Source organism: Mandrillus leucophaeus, unplaced genomic scaffold (assembly GCF_000951045.1).
Source record: "Mandrillus leucophaeus isolate KB7577 unplaced genomic scaffold, Mleu.le_1.0 Scaffold1056, whole genome shotgun sequence".
Classification (NCBI taxonomy): domain Eukaryota; kingdom Metazoa; phylum Chordata; class Mammalia; order Primates; family Cercopithecidae; genus Mandrillus; species Mandrillus leucophaeus.
The window spans coordinates 307,681-333,836 of record NW_012098721.1 but is presented as its reverse complement, the minus strand read 5'-3'; the positions used below and the strand labels follow the sequence as shown (position 1 = coordinate 333,836).

At 36.9% G+C, this 26,156-nt stretch overlaps 1 protein-coding gene across 2 annotated transcripts in view; it reads right to left on the bottom strand.

Annotated features, from left to right (window-relative positions):
- Positions 1 to 1,701: 1,701 nt before the first annotated feature.
- The window catches only part of OSGIN2 (oxidative stress induced growth inhibitor family member 2), a 25,301-nt gene continuing 846 nt past the window's right edge, over positions 1,702 to 26,156 (bottom strand). Inside the window, exons 1-6 of one of the 2 annotated variants that reach the window (XM_011982611.1) lie at positions 26,102 to 26,150; positions 19,873 to 20,027; positions 15,366 to 15,502; positions 14,828 to 15,019; positions 8,435 to 8,526; positions 1,702 to 5,088 (exon numbers count right to left, since the gene is read on the bottom strand). In XM_011982611.1, coding sequence (XP_011838001.1) covers positions 4,065 to 5,088; positions 8,435 to 8,526; positions 14,828 to 15,019; positions 15,366 to 15,502; positions 19,873 to 20,027; positions 26,102 to 26,145 — 1,644 coding nt within the window. In that variant the 5' untranslated portion in view covers positions 26,146 to 26,150 and the 3' untranslated portion in view covers positions 1,702 to 4,064. Of the gene's footprint in view, positions 5,089 to 8,434; positions 8,527 to 14,827; positions 15,020 to 15,365; positions 15,503 to 19,872; positions 20,028 to 26,101; positions 26,151 to 26,156 lie in introns of those variants that run through there. The other variant, XM_011982620.1, reaches the window with a different exon arrangement.

Here is a 26,156-nt window from a genome sequence, read left to right as displayed (position 1 = left end):
TATACATGTTAGACACTTGATATTATCCCATCAAGTCTGGCAATTATTTTTTTAGTTTTCTTTATGCTTTGTTGGGATAGTTTATATTAACCTGTCCTCAAGTTCATTGATCTTTTCTTCTCCAGTGTCCTGTATGTTAAGCTCATCTAGTGAATTTTTCTTTTCAGAATGTACTTCTCAGCTATACAATGTTCACTTCTTAGTATTTCTTCTGAAATTCCCCACTTCTTTAGTGTCATTTTAATATTTTGAACATATTAACTGTTTTAAAGTACTTGTCTGCGATTTCCAACATTTGTATCAATTCTTAGATGTTTTGATTGCTTGTTTTTTCTGGTTGTGTCACATTTTCTTGTCTGGACACCCAGTAATCTTTTACTGTGTGCTGGACATTGTTGATGCTGTTGTTACAGTCTGGATTTTGTCTTCCTTGAGGAGTGTCAAGTCTTGTGCTGGCAGGCAGTTCATTTACTCACAGACCTGCTTGATCCTGTTGCGGCTTAGTTTGGGGCAAATTAAGGTACCCCTATTCGCAAGGCATGGCCTTTTTGGGGTTTCAGCTGAACGCTTGAGGTGGTGGCTCTGCTATTTGGCCAGAATTCCAAAGTCTTCCAGAACTGAATACCTTCAAAGTCTCCACTCAACCCCTAACTTACAGCTGCTAATCCCTAAAGCCCCATGGTTTTTCCCTGTACTGTTTAGTATTGTGCCACATGTAAGAAAATTATGCAGATTTCTGCAGCTGCTTCTCTGCAGCTTCCTCCTCCCCAGTACTCTGCTCAGCAGATTCTAGCAGGAACCCTATACTGTGTTATTTTCTTCCAACCAGACATACTCCACTTTATGTTAGTTTACAAAGTACCTTCAAGCAGAAAGTCAGGGTGATTATGGAGCTCACCGCTTGTTTCTTCTCTTAAAAATCAGTCCTGGACTGCTGTCTACAACTGTGTGAAAACATTGCTTTATGTATTTTCAAGAGTTTTGTAGTTGATTCTTACATCATGATTAAAACCAGGATGCCATCCTTTTAATTTGAAGGTTTTCATTCTTTTTATGCTTTATCAGTCATCTTTACCTTTTTTACCCTGTTCCTTCCCCAAAGACACCATTTCTCTTGAATAACCTGCATGCGGGGGGCAGAAAGGGGGTTGTTCAAAATAATCAGGGTATCTCTTTAATCCTTACTTCACATACTCTTCAGACTAGCCTTAGGGGACTCGGACCCTTTATCCCCCCACACCAAGGAATGTACACAACTTAAAAGACTGTATGATCAGATCAAAATGGCTCTATGCAACAAGCAGCCTTTGTAACTGAGTTAGATTTTTAGTATTTTTTTTTTCAGATAGTTCCACTCTGAGGCCCAGGCTGGAGTACAGTGGTGCAGTCTCAGCTCACTGCAACCTCTGCTTCCCAGGTTCAAGCAATTCTTGTGCCTCACCTCCCAAGTAGCTGGGACTACAGGCACCCACCATCACGCCCAGCTAACTTTTGTATTTTTAGTAGAGATGAGGTTTCACCATGTTGGCAGGGCTGGTCTTGAACTCCTAACCTCAGGTGATCCACCTGCCTCAGCCTCCCAAAGTTTTGGGATTACAGACGTGAGCCACTGTGCCCAGCCCCAGTTAGATTTTTAAATGACATTTACATTCAGTCTAATCTTGTTCCATTCTGGGTTCTCCAGTGTTCCAAATGCTGAGATTTAGTGGAAGTTGCTTTTATTTAATAGCTGAATTTATTTAGAAATTTTCCGCCACTTCCTATTGACTAATACAACCAACTAAAATTTGATGCCACAGCAATGTATTACATAAAACTTTAGATTTTCAAAAAAGTAGTTGGATATGGTTCACATACTCAAAACACTGGAAGCTGTAATTAAATCTTTTTGTTGTATCATTGCACTTTAAATCCCCAAATAAATTCTGCTTTGTAAACAGTCTTTCAACATCTGCTAATTATGGACTGTTTGCCAGACACCAAGCCAGGCATCGAGGGATAAGGAGCAGATGCTCACATCATGCTATAACTAGACAAGCATCTAGTGATTTTTCCCTTCCATGAATAGCTAGTCGGTACTAAAGTAAAAATGTAAAGTGTTGGAATTATGGGACAGAAATTTATAGAGTATGAAAGTAGAGTACATCAGAGAAAATGCCTGAATGTTATATACCATACAGGACAGCCTGGATTGACGAAGAACTCAGGAAATGGGAGATTACCAAAGATGAAATGATTCACCAGGTTTATCTGCAGCTCCACTGAACCTTTATTTTTCTCGAAGTCTCTTTTTTTTTTTTTTTTTTAACAAATACTCTCATCACAAAAAAGCCATTGTTTGAGTAAGTGTGGACTTTTGAGACACAAGGGGATGTCAAAGGTTTTATCCTTCCCTTTTTTATAACACTGTCATTTTCTATTTAGAAGTGACAGTAAGAAAAACATCTAATCCAACTCATGCAGAGGTCAAAAACAGGCGAGCAAGAGAGTACTGAAGCAAGTGCAGTCAGAGAATGTTATTTCATTAAGATGTGAAACTGGTTTGAAAAAAGTTATCACAATAGAAAACTAAAACTGGATTGTACAGCTTGTAAAATCAAGTTAAATTAGGTGTGATGTTATCAAGAGTCTAAGAATTCATCTGAAGCAATTAGTTGATGATGCAAATATATTCTACACAATATTTGTATAGTGAATTATGGTCGTAATAAGCTAAGCATTTAATACTGCAATAAAATGAACAGAAAAACACACGTAATCCACTTTTAATTCTAAGAAAAATAGAATAACGAGAAGTTCAATGAAGACATTCCAGATGAAGTAATTGTACCAAAAAATAAAAAAGAGAGAAAATGACTGAAAAATTCAATTTGCAATGGAGAACTTCAGAAGATGTTTTTGTCTTAACATTAAAAATTCTAGCGGTTTGTGTGAAAAGACAGACAGTAAACACACTTATATAAAGATAATTAGAACACATAAATCCAATAAACCATGATATGAGCTGCTATGTCATCTCCAATGAATACTATTATAGATCTCTAAGTACACCTTTGGAATGGAAAAGAAAAATGTTGACTTTATTTTTATTTTAACCTTTAATAATTCAGACAGTGCCCAAACAGTATAACAATTTTAGAAGTACTTACCACACCCAAATACCTTAGTTTCAGTGACAGAAAGTAATTCAGTGTTCACACAGGGATAAGTAGTTCAACCCACAATTTATTGAACTACAAATCAGACTCGTTAAATGCTATGATAGTTAAATCTAGAATAAATCTCTGAAAAATATCTTGGTGAGTTCTTGGATGTCAAAGTGTATAACACATTATTGGACTGTTGAAATTATTAGAATATGAAGTACCTGTCAAGGTTTCAACAATAAAAATATTTTTTAAAAGACCCTATTTGGTAATAAATTAGATTTATACAATTGATAATTTCAAAATAAATAAAATCTGAGTTGTAAATGCCTCCTACCCTCACCCCACCCCCAGTATACATACCTTATATCATTTTCATTTAACACACAGTGTGTCTCAAATTTTTAGGAGCATACATATCCCTTGGGGATCTTGTTAAAATGCAGGAAGTAAGCTGTAGGGCCCATTTCTAACAAGCTACAGATGAAGAAGATGCTGCAGGACCTTGCACCACCCTTTGAACAGCAAGGTGGCCCATTATATATTTAAGATAATTTCTGGCATAATGACTGCACAGTTTTATAGATTCAAGGCTGTACTATTTTGGAATCGAGTATAATAAATAACCAAAAACAATCACGAAAAATAAGTTTTGGAAGAAAAGAATGTTTTAGTTAAGTGAAAGCTTAAGATACACCAAGTTGGCAGTGTTTCTATTTGTCTGACACTGACACCTTTGAAACATTACAATATAAATCAAGATACCAAATTCTAGTAACTTTTAAAAATGAAGTTACTATAGTTTGAGGCTCTCCTTCAGTTAACCCAAGTCCAGAAAATTCAAGCCAGCACACTGCAAAACCACTATTAAAAATCTTTAACAGCAAACTGTCCATTTTAATTACTTGTAAACTTGCTTTAAGCTATCCCATCTCCTCCTCCTCTTTCAACAAACAAATGCTGCTTTTTCTTCTGTCTTGTAGCTAAACAGCGTGTAACACCCAGTGCCCCTCCCTTTAAAAATCGAACAAAATTGTCTCCAACCAAAGGACCCAATGCAAAAAGGTTGGCTTCTTTTATACACTCATAGGTGAATGTATCTATTTCCACAGGATTACCCTTACATGTGATTGGTTGGCTTGACTTATGGCCTAGGTAACACCCTTGATCCTTCAGAAAAGACAGATTAGGATGAGAACCTATCAATACTACTGCTGCAGACAGCTTAAATATTTTCTTCAATCCAGAAATGCTTTGGAGAACACATTTCATGTCCGACTTAAAGGAAAGCACATGGTGCTCAGGAAAGCTGGTATAATCAGATAAAAGACTTGAGTCTACAGAGTATGACTGAGTACACATCATATGATAAACTTTATGATATTCAGGATACAGCTTTTTGGGAAGCTGTTTGAAAATTAAGCTTGGATCAGTTACTCGTCTGCGAAACACGTGAATCACGGGGATATTACTATTGTAAGCACACAGTACTGCATCAGCAGCAGTAAGCCCAGAACCTACAATTAACACTGGATCCACTTTGCCACGCAACTTTCCTTTGTTTATAGCAGCTCCAAATTCAGGCATTGAATGAAACACAAAAGGAAAATCTTCCCCTTCAATTTCCAGATGGGCAGGAGAATCCAACGTTCCAGTTGCCAGTGCTACATTCTCAGCAAAGAGGCAGAAGGGAACATGAGAACCATCAGCTATTCGCTGATAACCCCTAATTTCCCAGTTTCTCTTGATAAAGTTTGACTTCTCTATCTTTGTTGAAATATCTCTGTCTTGACTATCATCATCATCTTGATCTCTGTAGAGTCTTGATACGGAAGTTATGTAAGTATTCTCTCTGAAATTCTTCTGAAGACCCATGACTTTTACATAATGTTTATAGTAGCGAGCTATTTCCTCTGGCATAACTCGATCCCCTTTTAGGTTCCTAAAAAAGGAAAAGGAAAAATATCCTATAAGGATACTACTTTCAGTTTACATGATTATTATCTACCTAGATGATTATTATCTACCTAGTAAGCTTTTATAGTTTTTTAATTCCGCTGGACTGTCTTAGCTATACATTATCCTAACACTTTAAAAAAAAAAAAAAAATTCTATTTTTAGTAAAAAATCTTCATGAATTACTTTTAGTAAAAGAAGTAGTTCCATGAGAGCAGAGACTATATTTAACACATTTGTTTCCCCAATACCATGAATAGTGTCTGTTCAAACACACTGCTTGATAAACTTTCATTAAATGAAGGTATTAAAATGTGGATATTTGAAAACTGGACTACTTTATCTCACAATTATAATCTATAACTATCAACTGAATTATTTTCATGACAATCACTGAGCAGGTCTAACTGTAATATCTATGCTTAAAATTAAATATACCATCTTGAAATGAATTTTAATACACTGCTGTTTTCCTAATAACTGAAAATAATTCAGATCTGTCTTTTGCTAAACAAAGTCAACTTACATCTAGGTAAATAATAGATGACATTTCACTCTATGTGTTTTCCTACTCATAAGCAGAGCTAAAACATAACTGTTCTTTATGAAAAACTTGCATTAGTCTATATGTCATTTTCCAAAGTTCAAAGCAACAAGCAAAATCCCCTGCCCCAATCAGAGATAAGAAACAAATTACTTGACATAATTCATGATGTGGATGCTCCTCAATTTACAATGGGGTTTATCCTGAAAGACCAATCATGTAAGCTGAAAATATTTTAAGTCAAAAATGCATTTAATAACTAGCTTACTGAACATCAAAGCTTAGCCTAGCTTGCCTTAAATGTGCTCAGAGCACTTACACTAGCCTACAGTTGGGCAAAATCATCTAACAATAAGCCTATTTTATAATAAAGTGTTGAATATCTCATGTGACTTACTGAATTCTATACTGAAAGTGAAAAACAAAATAGCTGTATTGGTACCCAAAGTATAGTTTGTATAAAATGCACATCACTTTGGTACCACCTTAAAGTCTAAAAACCTTAAGTCAAACCATGATTAATCAGGGACTGTTTGTAACTTGTAATGGGAAGTTCGCAAAAATTTTTCTTTTAAAATTTAATAATTATAATTAAGATTTAGTATTAACTTTCGATTTTTACTTCTTCAGTCATGTGTCACATAATTCAATCAACAAAGGACAGCATAAACAACAATGGTCCCATAAAGGATTATAAAGGAGCTGAAAAACTCCTACAGCTTAGTGACATCATAGCCATCCTAAAGTTGTGGTACAATTACTTTTTTAAAAATAAATTCAGTGTACCCTAAGTGTACAGTGTTTATAAAGTGTACCTTAGTGTACAGTAATGTGCTAGGCCTTCACATTCACTCACCACTGACTGACTCACCCAAAGCAACTTACGGCCCTCCAAGCTCCATTCATGGTAAGTACCCTTATACAGGTATACCATTTTTGGTATGGCACCTCACACAGGTATACCATTTTTAATCTTTTATATCATATTTTTGCTGTACTTTTTCTATATTTAGATACAAAAACACAATTGTGTTACAACTGCCTACAGTATTCAGTACAGCAACATGCTGTACTGGGTTGTAGCCTAGGAGCAACAGGCTATATCCTATAGCCTAAGTGTATAGCAGGCTATACCATGGAGGTTTGTGTAAGTACACTTTATGATGTTTGCCCAATGAAATCACTTAATGACTCAATTCTCAGAACGTATCACCATCATTAAGCAATACATGGCTGTATTATCATCTCCATTTTACAGAATGGAAAACTGACTAGTTTATTTGTTCAGGATCACAACACTAGAAGTCACAGAGTCAGAACTCAAACTCCACCAATCTCTAGAGACCTACGAGTCTTCTCTCAACACTATGCAAAGGCAGCAACTAAACCTAAATTTATCACAAAATTCATCTGCACATATTACTTCAACACAATATTCATAATTTAGAAAAGTAAATGCTTCTGGTACATAAATCATAAAGCTTTCTCTTTCTTATCCTTTTACAAAGTGAAGAATGTGTTAAGCAATTTCACTTGCCAACTTACGAAGATCAAGAACCGTACAACCTGCCTAATTTTACTTCAAGTTTCAAACCCACATACAATTCTTTTGAAAAATCTAAAATGAATTTTTTGAAAGGTTTAATCTCAATTACCCATGATGATATAAATTTGCTCTCCCTGAATTTCCTCAAATTAAGGAAAATTTCTATGAATTAACATGGTTGTTATCTAGCAGGAATTGAAGTACTCAAATGTTACATCCCTGTTCTAACAAAGGTTACATGACTTCTTGCTTCACTTACTGTTTTTGTGAGTAGTCAAATTAGAGTAGATTCTCTGTATTAGTAATTCTTCTCTAATATTTACTATCCTTGAAAATGATTGATAGGATTTTCATATTTCTTTTTAAATTTTGGGATCTTTCCCTTAAAATAAATAAATTTATAATTTTCCAAGATGAGATTTCTTCTCAGTTCTACTTTTTTTTTAATTTGAGACAGAGTCTTGCTCTGTTGCTCAGGCTGGAGTGCAGTGGCGTGATTTCGGCTCACTGCAACCTCTGCCTCCCGGATTCAAGCAGTTCTCCTGCCTTAGCCTCCTGAGTAGCTGGGATTACAGGCATGTGCCACCACGCCCCGCTAATTTTGTGTTTTTAGTAGAGACGGGGTTTCACCATGTTGGTTAGGCTGGTCTCGAACTGACCTCAGGTGATCCTCCCACCTCAGCCTCCCAAAATGCTGCCACTGTGCCAGGCCCTCAGTTCTACTCTTATACTTTTTTTTTTTAAAATATGTCCCTTCATACCCAATTAGCTATCCATAAGCCAGATTCTAGTTTATCCATAATTTTAAATTATCAATCATACAATATACAGTCTTTACCCTAAAAGTCAAACACTTTAGGTATGCAGAGTTTAGGTATTCATATAAGAAATATGCATAAAGTTATATATCAACTCATAAAAATAAAGTATGAAAAATAATATATGGATGGATGAGAAAGTAACTAAACAGAGAGTGATTTAACAAAAGAGTAGATAAATCTATGATTAACAAAAAGTCACAGGAAACCAATCTGCAATAATCCCTTACCTCTGTGCTTAGTTTTATAACATCTCTAAATGAAAACTAGCATATTATAATCACTGCTTCAAGGACACATTTTTATTTGAAAGACATGTACATTTATATTCTTCAGCCACGACAAAATCACAAATATTTTGAAATTTTTCCACATTCTCTTTTTCAATGTACACCAAAGAATTTTAATACAGTTTAATCTTTACCTTCGTTTACTTGATACCCAGTCCTTAAATTTAAGTCCAGGTAGCTCCATCCAACTTCCAAAGCTGATTGTCAACATGGAGCCTTCCATATTCTATTAGAGTTAAAGGGGAAAAAAAAGTACAGTCAAAAAACAAGAAGTAACATTTTTTTTGTTGTTGTTTGTCTATTTTTTAACCAAATCCATCTCATTTACAATAATTATGACTCTGGATAAGGTACGCTCCCACAGTCCTAAATGGTTGGATAACTTACCTCAAAAACATTACTCCAATAAACTTTCATATGCCTTCATCATTTGATATTATCCCAACAACCTTCTTTCATATAGTTACACATTTAGAAAACAGATTTACAATATTACCCAATGCCTACACAATGTTGATAACTTTGGTCTATGATCAACATAATTCAGATGTACAATATTATGTCAGGGAAACAAAAATTCACTATATTCACTTTTTGAACAAAAGGAAAAATGTTCATTAAGTTCCAAAATTTTAGATGGCTTTTCATTTTAACTTTTTAAAAAAATTAGCAACAAAGCTTTTGCCCTCTCCATCAATTATAATTCTAAAATCTAGGCTGATGTGGATACAGCAGCATCTCTTCTTAAAGATACAGAAATAGGCAGTGGATGCCTGAGAAACATACCCACTGCTGAGGCACTGCTTGCCATCAAGCTCCTTTGACCTACTTATTTCTGCTTTGTTCAATACAAAGCAAGAAAAGCCCAAAGGCCAATTATCTATTATATCTTGACCTTTATGATCTCTTTCAATCAACTCTTTTAGGCAGTAGCTTCTTTTCTCCTAACTTCTTGCCCTGCTTCTATAACACCCAGTTTGAAAACAGGACATACTATTATTATTATAACTGACTGACATTCACAGAGTACTTACTATGTGCTAGGCCCTGTGAAGCATCATTTGTGACTGTATACAAATCACCCAAGAAAGAGAATGCAGCAAGCTGCCACCCTGCTTTGAGGGAGGCTAGCCCTGATACCAGGTTCAGAACCTGGAATCATCATAAAAGGAGCTGTTAAGAATGTGTTATCTATAGGAGATTATTTGGAACCTGAGAGTTTCACCTGTAACTCTAAACCCTTAAAAAACCACTATTTCACTTTCTGACAACAATTTCTTAACATTATTCCCACTGCACAAGTTCTTCCAGTTGGCTGAGAGCCCTAGTGCTTTGATCTCTTTTCTCCTACCTTTCTTTCTTCCCCATGTAACCTATATGCCATGACAAGCTGTCATGGAGACTGTAGTATTAAAGGATGCAAACTAAATAGAAGTACTGTAGGAGCATACAGAAAGCATCTGGTTCTTCAAGGACACAAATGGGCTGAGGAGTGTACCAATAGAAAGGGAAAACATTCAAGGCCAAATAAAAATTCACGCGGCAGCTTAATAAAGACAGCGAATATGAATGTCCTTCAAGAAGACAAAAGAAATTCAGCCTTGTGCCTGATAAGATTAACTCAGCAGGCCTGCGTTGTTCCAACCTTTCACATTACCGAGAACGGCCTGTCTTCAGGACCAAGCTTGGCTGCCACCTTCTCAGAAATAACTTCTGAGCCCTTGAATACTCTACCTGATGAGCATGGGTTTTGCATGCCTAAGGCCTTGGCGATGCTATACCAATGTAACCCTGACAGTTTATCGTAACAATGTGATTTATGTGAATATCAGTTTTTGCTCTGGGAGGCAGAAGTAAGTCACATGGGAGCTGCTGGCCTATATGACTGACCCCACAGAAAACATCCCTAGACACCACACCTGTGACTTTACTATGATTGGATATCTAGAAACTTACACTTGGACTCTGCCCCGTGAGACTTTTCCCATTGCTGATTGTTATCTGTATCCTTTCACTGTAGTAAAATTTAACCACAAGTACACCATCTTTACTGAGTCCTGTGAATCCTACTGAATCTTCAAGTCTGAGAATGAACTTGGACTCCCCAACAAAAGCATGCTAGAGAACAGAATGTCAGAGATAAAAAGAGGAATATGATAAGAAACCTAAGTAAGGGCTAGATCGGACTATGGTGAGATACATTACAAAGTCTACATACTATATATTAGATGAATGGAGAGCAACTGAAGAGTTTTATGCATTGGTGTAACATCTCAGACAGGTAATTTAGAAGGATGAGTCTGGCTTTGGTATGGATAATGGATTGGAGGAGACAAAATGAGTAAGAAAACTATTTAGAAAGGGTTTGCAGTAATTCTGGTGAAAGACAGTGGTGACCAATATTAGCAACGAAATAGATGGACCCAAAAATCAGAAATGAAAAAGATTTGGTGATTAATTTGAAATGAGAGTTGAAGAAAGAGAAATCAAGGAAGACTCTCAGGTTCCTGGCTTGAGTAACTACATAAGAATGTCATTTAATGACAAGGAAATTGAAGGAACTTGATGATAAAGATAGTTAGCTTTAGGCACATTAAGTCTCAGGACACCTGCAGAATAATCAAGGGAATATATGAGAAACAGCAATCTGGGCTGGTTTTGATTTTGGGAATTCTGATTTGGGAATCAATTAATATCAATATGCAAGCCACTGAAATAGGTAAGATAACCCAGGGAGAATGAAGAGCATGAAGAAAAGACCCAGGCTTGGGATAAGGTCTACAGAAGCACATTTTTAAAGAATAAGAGTCAGCTGGGTGTGGTGGCACATACCTGCAATCCCAGCACTGGGCGGCTAAGGCAGGAGGGTCATTTGAGCTCAGGGGTCCAAGGCTGCAGTGAGCTATGACTGTACCACTATACTCCACCCTGCGTGACAGAGTGAGACGCTGTCTCAAAAACACCAACAAAAAAGACAAGAATCCACAACGGTATCAGAAAAGGAGTGACCAAACAGGAAGAAAAACAAGGAGACTGAAGATTCAGAGAATCTAAGAAAGATATTAACACTGTCAAAAGCTGCAAAGGTCAGAAAAGATAAATTTAGAGACTCGTCATCAAATTAAGCAAAAAAGGAAGTTACTGACTTTCAGAAAAAATAGTTCCAAAGGAAAACCAGTGGCAGAAGGTAGAGTGAGTAAGCTAAGGAGCAGAAGGCAAAGCAGGGTGGAGGATGTATAGGCAACTCTTTCAGGAAGTTAGTTAGAAACCAAAGGATGAGGATCAGCTGGCACCTAAAATTTTTTTAAAGATGGAAATAATTTCAGCATGTTTACATACTGACCAATAGAAGCTGGCAGATAAACTGAAGCTATAAAAGAAATGGGGAAAATCAAATAAATAATGTTCTTGGGAAGATAGGGATCCACAATGTAGCTGGAAGGTGAGCCTTAAATAGTAGTAATATCTCTTCCGTTATAACGGGATAAAAAAAAGAATTAGCATTAATGTGTAAGTTTTAGGTTTGTGCGTGAAACTGTGGAAGTTCAATCCTAATGGATTACATTTTCTCTGTAAAATAAGAACCAAGAGCACTTCTATCTGAGCATGAAAGAGAAAAAAGAGATAAAGGTTTGAAAAGAAGGAAATATCGAAGCTTATAGTAATGTTTTGGCCCCAACTGAGAGTAGAGAATATTTTCACAGTTGTATATATATATTTTTTTTTTCTGGGGGTCTGACTGCTCAAGAAAAGATAAAGTGGATAGTTAGATGAACTGCCTATCTGACAAACCCATGTGATAGAAGGACAATGGGTTAAGGGAATTAAAGAGAATAGTTAACTCAATGGACTATAGAAGCTGGGCTGGATAAGTAATATGAAGATCACGGCCAGGAACATGCTCTGTATTCAAAGATTATGTATAGTGTACATAACTGGGTGATAAGCTTGAAGAACAGGAAACTGTGATCAGAAAGGAAGACATTTGAGAATTTAGGTTTTTACAAGTTGAGTAGTTACGAGAGGTAAGATCTACAATGGAGCCACTGGAGTCAGTAGCCAATGAAGAATACAACATCGTCGAGAATGAGGAGACCAAGAAACTAAAAGGTTAAGATCTTGGTTCTGTGTCATGTTTGTAGAGGTAAAATTATTCAAGGTGATAATAAAACTTGGGATATAATGGAAGACCATGAATTAGGTGCCACAGGTTCAGTAACTAGAGACAGTCTGGAATGGTAAAAAAGTCCGAAATGGACACAGTCTGGAGACAGTCTGGAATGGTAGAAAAGCTAGAAAATGGCATGATCTGTTCAATGGAACAGGGCTTTTTACACAAGTGCATAGGGGTGTGAAGAGAAGACCAACCTTATTAGCCAACCTGACAGGACATGGGGCTATGGGAGAATGAATAGGCTCCACTTCAGAGGGCTGCAGTGGGAAAGGTACCTTTAGGAAATAGCAAGCTTTCAAGAAAGAGAGCAGAAGCAGCATCTGACTGAATGGTTAAAGATATGGCAAAGCAAACAAGTTGTTTACCACTAAATTGGTTCAAGGGGCCACAGAAAGTTTGGAAGAGAGAAGAGTGATGAGAAACTAGATCACAAGAGAAACAGAGAACTATATGAAGATAAGTAGGAGAGAGGGGTGATGACTCAAGAAGTTTACATCTTAAGCCATGACTCAGGTTAATTAGGATGTACATAAATCATAGCAGGGGAGATGGTCACATAAACAGATAAATAGTACTACAGGCAAGCACAGTAAGATTAAGATATGGAATGCAGATAGGATCAAGTATTTATGTCTTGACCTTCAATAACCTTCACAGAGGTGATGACTGACAACTGGTACACAGCTGAAATACTACTTACTTACAGCCCTATTCTAGTGAATACATGCCTGAAAAAAATCAGCAACTTTTAGGTATATTGTAACTTTTACCACTGGCTCAAAATGTGTTTTTGGTAATCAGGGTTTATCCATACTTTAACTTTTTTATACATAAGTGAAAGAATGAAACATCAATTATTGCCTGCATATTCTTCAAAACAGAAAAATGTAAGTAAAATAAAACCTCAGGAATTCAGAGAAGGCAGTCTAAATGCCCTGCCCACCTCCAAATACATTATGGCTTTTTTTTTTTTTTTTTTTTAAAGAATGCTACTAATTAACAGCAAATATAAACACTTAAGGTTTGGGCATGACAGAATTCTTTCTTATCTTGTATTGGTGGTTTCACAGTTACAGGCATTTGTCACAACTCATCAAATTATACATTCTAAATGGATGCAGCTTACTGTAAATAAATTAAGCTTAAAGTTGATATTAAAAAGTAAACATCATAAAACTTAAGCTAAAAGCAACAAATAATTTAGTAGTTGCTACTCATTATTAAAAAGAGAATAAAGATTTTAAAAGAAACCCATGATATATTTAATCTAGGAATGTCCCGATATCCTGAAACAGTCATTTTATAAACATAAACAACTTTTCAGATGTGCAAAAGTGCACTAATATACGAATAGCCAACTGAAGTTTCTACTACAAATTTGGTATGTGGTATATTAAAGTTCCCATGAAGTCTGTAATTCATAACATAGCAAACTAAATTACTTAACATCAATTTGTATAACCAATGAACACTCACTACACACTAGACACAGTGTTAACTGCTAAGAACACAGGAAGGATGAACAATTATTACTCACTGGCCCACTAATGAAATGTACTGAGTGAATCTTTAATTCACTGGTTCTCTGGTTTAACCTCTGCTATGAACTGAATTGTATCTACCCCCAAAATTCTTATGTTGAGGTCCTGACCCCCAGTGTGATGCTTTTGGAGACAGGGCCTTTGGGAGGTAATTAGAGCTAGATGAGGTCATGAGGGTGGGTCCCTCAGAATGGGATTACTGGCTTCATAAGAAGGGAAAATTTCTCTCTCTCTCTGCTATGTGAGGACACACTGAGAAGGCAGCTATCTGAAAGCCAGGAAGAGGGCCTTTATGAGAAACTGAACTGGCTGGAACCTTCATCTTGGGACTTCCAGCCTCCAGAACTGTGAGAACGAAGTCTGTTGTTTAAGCCATCAATTCTATGGCATTTTGTTATCGCAGACAAGCAGACTAATACAACCTCCTTTACGTTTTTCACTTAAGATTCTGCAAATGTGAGAAAATAATGGATACTGCTTTGAAATACTACGTGAGATTCTGTAAAGTCTAAAATGAATAAGTGAGTTTTATATATTTATTAAACAAAACATTCTTGAAATGTCTTCTACATAATTCTTGTAAGAAAGTATAGAGACATGCTTATTCTAAGACTGTACCGGTAATAAAATTTGGCTTGATTTACTGCTACTAGTAATAAACCCATATTTAACTAACTGAACAGCATTAAAATTCTTCTCAAATAAAAATGTTATAAACATCATTTATAACATTATCATAATGCTTAAGAATCAACTTGGTCTTATCAAGACAAATAATTCACACACATTACAATGCTGAAAAATATACTCACATGCCAAGCTCCACCAGGTGGACCTTTACCAAGAACTAAGTGAGGGATATAATGATGTTGCTCTAATTTCCAATGCAAAACGGATGGATAATCATACCCAAAGTCAGCATCTGGATGAAGAAGTGTGTCGAAAAGCACTGCAACTGGATTGGATGATCGGCCCTCAAGGCCCTCAGACAAGTATTCTAAGTCCTGAATGAACAAAAGGAAGACAGAGTTTGAAAAAAGCCAGCATTTCCCAGATAGTATATTCTAATGTCTACCATGATGCTCCGATGATAAAAAGCAGTACTCCCAAACTTGACCACAGAGCACCTACTAAATCTCCACTAGGAAATAATTCAGAAAACTCTGCTCTAATAAATTCAAGAAAATAAACAGAAGTAACTCAGAATATATTTACGAATCTAAAATAAAAATGATACAACGTGTTATTTAGAATAAAGGGTTTCAACTAAGAAACAAAGCTTATATAAATAAAAACTAGTCTTGTTTCAGCATAAACAAATTTTTTTAATTGACATGTAAGAAATAATACCTGATCAACAATGGAAAGATGTCTTGCTTCTTCTAATTTACTATTTAAGATTGTATTTGGGTGTATTGCTTCTGATGATAAATATGGTCTGTAGCCTGATAACATATAAGAAAGGCATATTCCTGAGGGTCCATTTCCTATTAAAAATAAAAGGTGGAAAGGGGTAGGTCATGCATCTTAATACTTTCGTTCCTTGGCTTTTTTCTTACTTTGAAAATGGCTCTTTTCCCTCACCAATTCTTCCTTTTCTAATCTCTTAAAACCAGATATTTCATGAGATTTTTACCTTTGCCTTCTCTCTTATTTTCTTTTGGGAATTTCATCTACTCAAGGCTTCAACTCTCTATGCTACTGACATCCAAAATCAGTTCTCTAAATTGACCTATTTCCCAAGGATATATTCCACATTTCCATTCTATTTCTTGACTCTACCTGACAGAGTGGCCCACTAATAACTTAAACATAATGTGCTCAAAAGCAAGCTCATAAGTCCCTTCACTGAGGTGCCCTCTCCTTCTAACCCTATCCTATCTCAAAATACGGTACTAGCAAACTTCTAAGTTAATCAGTTTCTGGTTCTAAACCTAGTTTGCCCCCCATATCCTGTCAGTTGTCTTTGCTATTCTCATTCCTGTACTTTCACCTAAAAGACAAGTCTCCTACTGTTTCTCTGCCCTGAGATTCACCCACTTCCAATCATTTCACATACTCCATTCAGATACGTTTTGGTAACACACAATCCTCATCATGTTACCCTTCCATTCTAAAGGTCTTAATAGTTTGTTTCTGACTATCCAGTGTTCTCCATTTGAAATAACTTTTGCAAAGACTATGACAGTGAGAGAAATCTAACATGGCTGACTCCATCTTGCTTCTAGCTTCAAAGGCTGGCTGTCTTCACTCATTCCTAGGTATAGGCAAAGCTAACCAAGGAAGGAATTTATAGTTTAAGGATGGTAACAGTCCTTCCCAAAATTAAACTGCCTTTCTAAAACTAATGAAAGGCCACAAGGTTAGGATTATGAGAGGTGCCTGAATTCTGCTAAGATGTAGGCAGAGTGTCTATAATTCTGTACTGCTGAAGAGTCACGTAGCCAGAGGTCACAAGATGTGTGACTTCCCTAATTGCTCTTACAGATAACATCGCTATTGTAGATCCTGAGGTTGGCCTTTTGAAATGTCTTTTCAGACTTTTGCATTTCTGATGACTGTCTGACTCTACTGTTCCCAAGATTCAAGACTCAGACCCAAGACTCAACTGAACCAGTCCTGTGGCTCCCCACCCAGAGTTGGACTCAGTACTAGAGAATCATTTTCGAAACCCTAGCACGGCATCCCCAACCAATCAGCAGCACCCTATTTCCTAGTCCCCTGTTCACCCAACTATCCTTGAAAAATTCTAACCTCCAAGCCATCAGGAGGAATCAGGAGTTTTGTTTCGTTTTTTTTTGTTTTGTTTTGTTTTGAGATGGAGTCTTGCTCCGTCACCAGGCTGGAGTTCAGTGGTGCAATCTCAGCTCACTGCAACCTCTGCCTCCTGGGTTCAAGCAATTCTCCTGCCTCAGCCTCCCAAGTAGCTGAGACTAGAGGCGTGTGCCACCACACCCAGCTGATTTTTGTATTTTTAGTAGAGACGGGGTTTCAGCGTGTTGGCCAGGACAGTCTTGATCTCTTGACCTCGTGATCCACCCAACATGGCCTCCCTAAGTGCTGGGATTACAGGTATGAGCCATTGCACCCGACCAATCAGGAGTTTTATAAGGAGACTAATTTGAATAACTGCAGTTCTCTCATATGGGCTGGCCTTGTGTCAAACTCTTTACTGCAATGCCGTGATCTCAGTGAACTGGTTTTGGCTCTGCAGCAGGCAAGAAACCGCCAGGTGATTACACACGTTCTAGTCTCAACCATCTTTCCAGTCCTAAATGCTGATATCGCCTTCCTATATGTTTATATGCTTTAACTAAAACCAAACTGGATTACTTGAACTACTTCCATTTATGAATTAACAATTCCTTTATTCTGGATTGCCACTTCTTTATTATCTCTGCCTTTTAAAAATTTAATCCAACTGAGAGAATTGCTAGCCACAAAGCAAAAATCCTGTTCCTTGCCTAATATGTTACCCCAAATAAAATATACTCAAAGATGTAAGAAAAGTAAAACATAAGAATACTAGAAATAGAGAAAGCAGAGGAAGATTTCAACTTATAATACTAGAATAGGAAGCCTTAAAGACTGAAAGAAAAATAAAAAAATATTTAGAACTAATCTTTCTTTTTTTTTTTTTTTTGGGACGCAGTCTCGCTCTGTTGCCTAAACTGGAATACAGTGGCGCAATCTCAGCTCACTGCAACCTCCGCCTCTCGGGTTCACACCATTCTCTTGCCTCAGCCTCCCAAGTAGCTGGGACTATAGGCGCCCGCCACCACACCCAGCTAATTTTTTATATTTTTAGTTGAGACAAGGTTTCACCCTATTAGCCAGGATGGTCTCAATCTCCTGACCTTGTGATCTGCCCACCTCGGCCTCCCAAAGTGCTGGGATTACAGGTGTGAGCCACCAGGCCCAGCCTTCTTTTTTTTTTTTTTTGAGACAGAGTTTCACTTGTCGCCCAAGTTCTCACGATCTTGGCTCAATGCAACCTCCACCTCCTGAGTTCAGGCAATTCTCCTGCCTCAGCCTCCCAAGTAGCTGGGATTACAGTTGCCCGCCACCACACCTGGCTAATTTTTGTATTTTTAGTACAGACAGCGTTTCACCATGTTGGCCAGGCTGGACTCAAACTCCTGTCCTCAGGTGATCCAGCCCACCTTGGCCTCCCAAAGCTCTGGGATTACAGGCTTGATCCACTGGGCCCAGAGATGTCCCAGACCTATCCCCCAGAACCTGCAAATGTTACTACACAGCAAAAGGAATCTGTAGATACGACTAAGGATCCTGAGATGGAGAGTAACCTAGATTACCCAGGTAGACCCAATCTAATCACAAGAGTCCTTAAAAATAGAGAACTTTTCTCAGTAGTGGTGAAAGGGGGACATGACAATGAAAGAAGGTTAAGAAACAACATTGCTGATTTTGAAGCTACAGAAGGGAGCCAGGAAAAGGAAACATTCTTACCTAGAGCCTCCAGAAAGCAACACAGTCCTGCCAACACCTTGATTTTGGCCCAGGAAGACTCATGTTGAATTCCTGACCCACAGAACAGTAGAATAACACACTCACATTGTTTAAAGCCACTAGGTTTGTGGTAATTTGTTACAGCAGCAACAGAAAACATATATTAATTAGCTCTTTATGCTCAGGCTGGTGGTGCCATTGTCAACAGTAATGACACTATATAAATACACACGAGGTTAAGCTACTCACAGCTAGCTGAGGCAAAACGGGGATAGGCTGTTTTGTGGGGAGTGGAGTGGGCAGGTGCAAATGAAGGTTAAGTTTTTCTTTTCTGACCTTCCCACAGCCTAGCCACACAAGAAGACAGGGTTCCTCCATTCATTCAGGACAGAAAACCAAGGTTAGACGTAAGGGGGAAAATGAAACATAACGTTATGGTCCCTGATATCTCTTGGTTGAGAACTATTACAAAAACTGTCATCTCTATCATATACTGTAGAGGAGAATCTAGTATAGAACCTAGTATAGACGAACAATCTTGCTCTCCTCTTTTCCTTCCTTTACAGTATCTCCCACAAGCCAGAAGACATGAATTTTCTCCCCTTCCTACTAACTTTGAAACAAACTATTAAAGAAACATAGGAAGTCATAAGCCACCAAGCCACCTATATTCCTTAACTCTCTCCTTTGTCTTAGTTAGCTTCACCCTATATTCCTTGTCTGAATTCCTCGTGTTTGTATATTAGATGAAAAATATACATAACAAGTAATTAAATGCATGCAATAAAACTAAATTATAAAAGTTTCTAAATCTGAACTAGGTTGTATTAATAGTTAAATTTTTAATATCTTATATGCCTATCTGTTGAGGTGATACAAAGGATATAAAATAGTAATGTTGTGGTTAAAGTAATTATAAACATCACCTTAGAGTACTATAATGTCATTGCTAATTGAGCACCAGTTACTAACTTGCACAAGTTACTCAATATCTGTGTCAGTTTCTCTGTCTGTACCTGCCCTACCAACATCAGAAGTCTACAAAGTTGTAAGGTATTATCCAATAATATACATAGAACACTCTTCAGAGCTCTAATAATATTATCACATCACCATGACACTGTCATATAATTAATACAAATGTAGGAGGTATTTTAAAATAATGTAGTAATATCAGTTCTTCAGTAAAAAGACACTGCATTTTAACACAGATGCTAAAATCAGATAAACCAATTACTCTCCAAAGATTTGGTTATTAGTTTTTTAGCATATCAAACCACCTAAGAACACTTTTCAATAAAATCTTAAGAACTTGTACTAACTGTAGATTTATAAAAGTATTAAGGGTCATAAATGTAATTTTAAAAGATAAAATACAATAACTTACCTATTATTACCACAGGAAAAGTCACTGATGAATCTTCCAGTAAAGAAGTTTCTTCAACTAATGGCATCGCTTTAACTTTTCGCCCCAAATTATCACCAAAGTATTGCACTAAGGAATTAAAAATCTCTCCTTCAGTTTCAGTGTCACTATAGTTTCTTTTTAAAAAAAGGGAATAAAAAGAGATATAGTCAATATAGCCTTTACAAAAATCAATCTCTACTCTGAGTTGATTTTGACATAAAATATTTTAATCGTTTCATAAAAGAAGAAAGAAAATCCTTCTGACTAATGCTTTCAAATTAATAGCTTCGCTACATGTCAACCTATACCAACTTGAACGCCAAATATCCCCAATATTAATAGCTGCTTTTCTCAAAAATTCCAAATATTAATAGCTGCTTTTCTCTCACAAGTATCTTGTAGTCAAGTCCCTATGAAATAAGCACCTCTCTCAAGATCAAAGACAGCATTGTGTTGGGGAGTTCATAATTCTCTGAAACTAGTCTAGAAAGGGCTAGTTTCTCCTCTACATTTTTCTTTTTAAAAGGTGAGTGCATTAAAGACAATATATAGTCATACACATTTTAAGAAAAAGTTATGGTATTTATACATTATAAATTGTGCACTTTGGTATAAGAAATTAGGTGTATACATTTTTACTCAGAAAAGTATTACATATATACTATATATATATACTGTGTGTGTGTGTGTGTGTATATATATATATATTTTTTTTGAAACAAGGTCTTGCTCTGTCACCCAGGCTGGAGTGCAATGGCACAAGCATGGCTCACTGCAGCCTCCACCTCCTGGGCTCATGTGATCCTCTTCCTTCAGCCTCCAGAGTAGCTGGGGCTACAGGTGTGCCACCACACTTGGCTAATTTTAAAAATATTTTTTGGTAGAGACAGAATCTCGCTATGTTACCAAAAATATATTAAATATATTTCAAAAATATATTAAAATTATATCTTAATGTTATTTTCCAATTTTTCTTTCTCAATTGGCTCTCTAGAAATTAGTTTTAGCATTCTCACATTTTCATGCAATACATGGAGTATCTCCTGAACAGCTAATGTTCTGCATTATACTACAGTTACTTTAGAATAGAATCCCTTAATTTTATCTTCATACAGTCAGCAACAACCACAATGTCTGGAAGTATTAAATTAAGTACCTACTAGTGGGTGTGTTTATTACTACTCTCAAATGATAAACAAGCATGGGATGGATCAGTTATTTCACAGGATTGAACTCACTGATCCCAGAGGAGGCTGACACAAAGAAAAGAATCAGGCAGAGACAGGAATTTCTACTTCCCTATAAACTTCAGAGTTCCCAATCTACCCTAGGATAGGGCAGACTTACTCAGGACACACTGAGAGCTTTCTTGACCTGTACCCCAAATATTTGGTTTCCTCTTACATAGCCTCTTTTGACCAAAACAGACACCAATCAGACATGGCTACTAGGGGAAAACCCTTCTCACAGTGCAAGCCTACCCTTGGGAGGAAGTTTTATATGCTCAATCCATCGATTTCTGATTCATTCCAACTACTGCCTCTGATCAGATCCAGATGCATCAGCTGTCTTGCCTGTGCCTGCTTCCACCTCTTGGCAACTGCATTTCACATGTTTTATATTCTGCTCTGTCCCTGATATTTCTCCAAAGTATGTGCAAAGGTTAGGTTCTCCTGTACCTTTGGAGGCTTCTGATCAAAGTCAGTTTGATCAGAAACCTCCAAACCACTGCTCAAAGAAATCAGAGATGACACAAATCACTGCTCAAAGAAATCAGAGCTAACACGAATGGGAAAACATGCCATATTCATGGATAGGAAGAATCAGTATCATTAAAATGGCCATACAAATTCACACAAACTGCCCAAAGCAATTTATAGATACATTGCTATTCCCATTAAACTCCCGATGACATTCTTCAAAGAACTAGAAAAAACTATTTTAAAATTCATATGAAACCAAAAAAGAACTTAAATAGCCAAGGCAATCCTAAGTGAAAAGAACAAAGTGGGAAGCATCACCTTACCTGACTTCAGACTATCCTACAGGGCTACAGTAACCAAAACAGCATGGTACTGGTACAAAAACAGACACATAGACCAATGGAAGAGAAAACCCAGAAATAAGACCACACACCTGTAACTATCTGATCTTTGACAAACATGACAAAAATAAGCAATGGGGAAAGGATTCCCTGTTCAATACATAGCGCTGGGATAACTAGTTAGCCATATGCAGAAGATCTAAACTAGATACCTTCCTTATACCACATACAAAAAGTAACCCTAGATGGATTTAAGACTCAAATATAAAACCCCAAACTGTATAAACCCTGGAAGACAACCTAGGCAATACCATTCAGGACACAGGCACAAGCAAAGTTTCATGAGGAAGACGCCAAAGGCAATTGCAACAAAAGCAAAAAAAAATTGACAAATGGCATCTAATTAAACTAAAGAGCTTCTGCACGGCAAAGGAAACTACCAACAGAGTAAACAGACAATCAACAGAATGGGAGAAAATGTTTGCAAACTACGCATCCAACAAAGGTCTAATATCCAGCATCTATAAGGAATTTAAATGTACAAGAAAAAACAACCCCATAAAAAAGTGGGCAAAGGACATGAACAGACACTTCTCAAAAGAAGACATACCTGTAGCCAACAATCACGAAAAAAATTTCAACATCACTCATTAGAGAAACGCAAATCAAAACCACAATGAGACACCATCTAACACCAGTCAAAATGGCTATTAAAAAGTCAAAAAATAACAAATGCTGACAAGGTTACAGAGAAAAGGGAATGCTTATATGTTGGGGGGAAGTGTATTAGTTCAGCCATTGTGGAAGACAGTGTGGTGATTCCTCAAAGACCTAAAGACAGAAATACCATTCCACCCAGCAATCCCATTACTGGATATATACCCAAAGGAATATAAATCATTCTATTATACAGACACATGCATGTGTACATTCACTGCAGCACTATTCACAATAGCAAAGGCATGGAATTTCTCTCAACATTTTGTAGTTTTCAGTGTACAAGTATTGCATTTTTTATTAAATTTATTCTTAAGTATTTCATTTTTTTGATGCTATTATATAAATGAAATTCCTTTGTTAATTTTCAGATTGTTCAATGTTAATGTATAGAAATACAATTCACTTTTGTATGTTGATTTTGCATCCTGCAATATCGCTGCATTTATATATTAGGTCTAGTAGTTTTTTGCGTGTGCAGCCCTGAAGCAATGAAGAACCAAAGTTTAGTTTATTCAAATTTCCTACACATTAGTTTATCTAAATTTACACAGTATAGGTAATTTGCTCTGATTTTTCAGGAGCCACTGGTATAAACTGTGTGATAAACTATTTGCAGTAAACCTGCCTACTATTTGATAGTGGTTTAGCACAAAGAAAAACAAGGAAACAAAAAACAGAAAGTGTGATTCACTGGTTTTACATAAAACATTAATTAAACAAGACTTTTAATAATTATTCTTTCTAAAAAAATTCAGAGCTTAAGTTGTAAACTCAGTATTGCTGTACATGTTTTATAGTACATGCACAGTATATCACAAGTCTATGAACAGTGTTAATCTCTAGATTTCCAATTTGATATTCTATTTAAAACAAGAACTTATTTTGAGTAATAAAAATCCACTTTTTCTTTGAGACACAAATTAAAATTGGAAAATATGCACAATTACATTTAGCAACTACTAAAGAACAGCACTTTACATGCAAAATTAGTTATTCTATTGTTAGGAAGCAAGTTAAAAGCCTATTTGACATTTAAGATGCTTTTAGAGGCCTTCCATTTTTTGTTTTTGAAACATTACAGCACAAAGTTTCAGAGAACATTTCAAAGGAGAGTGTAGACATAGTATGTGGACAACAAAAAGACTTTTTCCATACTATAGCAGAAGCACGTGTTTAAATGATCATTCAAACTAAAATGAAATGTTTTACTAACTGAATTTTTATAGTCTTTGGAACCATGATCCTAAAATTTATCAAATGTATACTACCACATGGAAAGAAGGTTCTAAAGCCACAAATGAAGTCAGTCACACTCTTCATCTTCCAGAACACAAAAGAAGATTTTTCCGTTGGAAAATAAGGACAGTTCTCTCACAACTTATCCATTCAGATGTTAGACAATACAGATGCCACAACCTGTTTTATAATCTGTATTTTTTTTTTTTTTGAGACAGAGTCTCACTCTGTCGCCCAGTTGGGGTGCAGTGGTGCGATCTCAGCTCACTGTAAACTGTCTCCTGGGTTCAAGCTATTCTCCTGCCCCAACCTCCCGAGTAGCTGGGATTACAGGCACACACCGCCATGCCCAGCTAATTTTTGTGTCTTTAGTAGAGACGGGATTTCTACCATGTTGGCCATGCTGACCTGAACTCCTGACTTGAAACTGCTCGAGAAATAGCATTGGTAAATCAGAAACATATTCCTGAAGGAGCTGGTAAACAAAACAAAACAAAACAAAAAAAAACTTTAGACACAACAGAACTGTTTTTGCAATAAAAAGTGTGGTTTATTAATCATAATGTTTATCTTTGGCAGCTAGCTTGTTTTCCTTTCTGTCCCTCAAGACCAAAACATAGCAAATACTTGGTTTTCACTCCCTACTCCAAATTTCTGTGCACAGCAGGAAGCAAATGGTATTCACCACCCAGAGTTAGTCAAAAGAATATGAATTCTACACTGTGTATCAAAAGGTGTCAAATAGCTTTCAATATTTTTCTGAAACGCATGCTAGTTTCTCATGGGCTTTATTTAGTTTAACAAGTTTCACTAGGGGAACCTATTTCCTAAAACTTTCCATAGAGAATCTGATACTCTCAAACCGCTGTCTTAGTAGTCAACAAATTCACCTAAAAGTTAAAATCAAGCAGTTTATTGTATGAAACTATTTTTCCTTAATATCCACAACTTAAGAGACTCATTCAAAACTCACTGAGAGGTTAGACAAGCTTGGATTATCACTATTACAAAAGAAGTTCCGAACTTTCTCTGTGCCTTACATCTTTTTTACTACAGGATGACGCTGCTTGACCGCTTCTTTGAATACTGTTCTTAAATATACACAGGATTTACAAGAAAACCAATTCTATTAAAACAGTCATAAAAAGTAAACGTGATATGTATGTACATGTGCTTCTCCACTGCATTCAATAAATTCAGTAACGTGTTACTATAATTTTGAATGCGTATACACAGCATTTCTATATTTACAACTGCAATCTGATATAAACATATTTATGATCTCTACTGATGACAGTCACACATACTACCGTGATTTGTTGCTTATATTTGTAACTGAATATTAGTTTTTAAAATTTAGAGAAATGATATACCTTTCTTTCCATCTAAGTTCATGTGTTACCTAAATTCTATCTAGAAAACCCGTAATTTAGGAACGCTTGATCAGAATTTCATATTTTACCAGGAAAGAAGTCTTACATAGAATTATTCTGGAACATCAGTATATGTAAAGCAAGGTACTAAGGTATTCCCTAAGCTTAACAATTCTTCACCCCAGGGTTAAAATTAGTTTCTAATGTCTGGTCTTTCCACCAAAGACTGAGGTGTTGACCAAATGTGCTAGATCTAGAAAACATACTTTTATTTTAGAAACGTATTATCTTTTATCATCCCTAAAAACTTTCTCCATAAGATGAGTGTAAAATCGCCTCATTCTTTAAATTTCTACAACACACACGACTTACCATGGCTAACATCGTAACCAAGGCAGAATCTATTTGTAACTAGATGACACTGAAATGTAGTTCCCTACCTTCCTCCCACTCATTACATTATTTAGAAGACTTTTTAAGAAATAATTTTTTTTAGGGAGGCAGGCACTTCGTAGAAACCTTCGCTAAAACTTTGCACTACTGGGAAGTCTCAGCTCGCCGTAACCGACTCAGTCCGGGCCTAGCCAGTCCCGCAGTCCCGTGACCCGCGCGGTCCAGCGCGAGAAAAGGGAACAACAGCGCAAGGCTCCCCGGAGCAAGGACCCCGCCACACCGCACCCCACACCACCCCCATGCCCAGCAGGACGGCCGAGGCGGTAGGACGCTGCGGTCCAGGCGCTCGCCCTCCACCCCAGTCCCGACTCCGGCCAGGCCAAAGAGCTCGAGAGCGCTGCATCCCCGCCTGCTCCCCTCCCATCCTCGGCGAGGAAGTCACCTGAAATGACCGGCCAGGGAGCAGCGGCAGCACCACACGGGCATGGAGCGCTGCG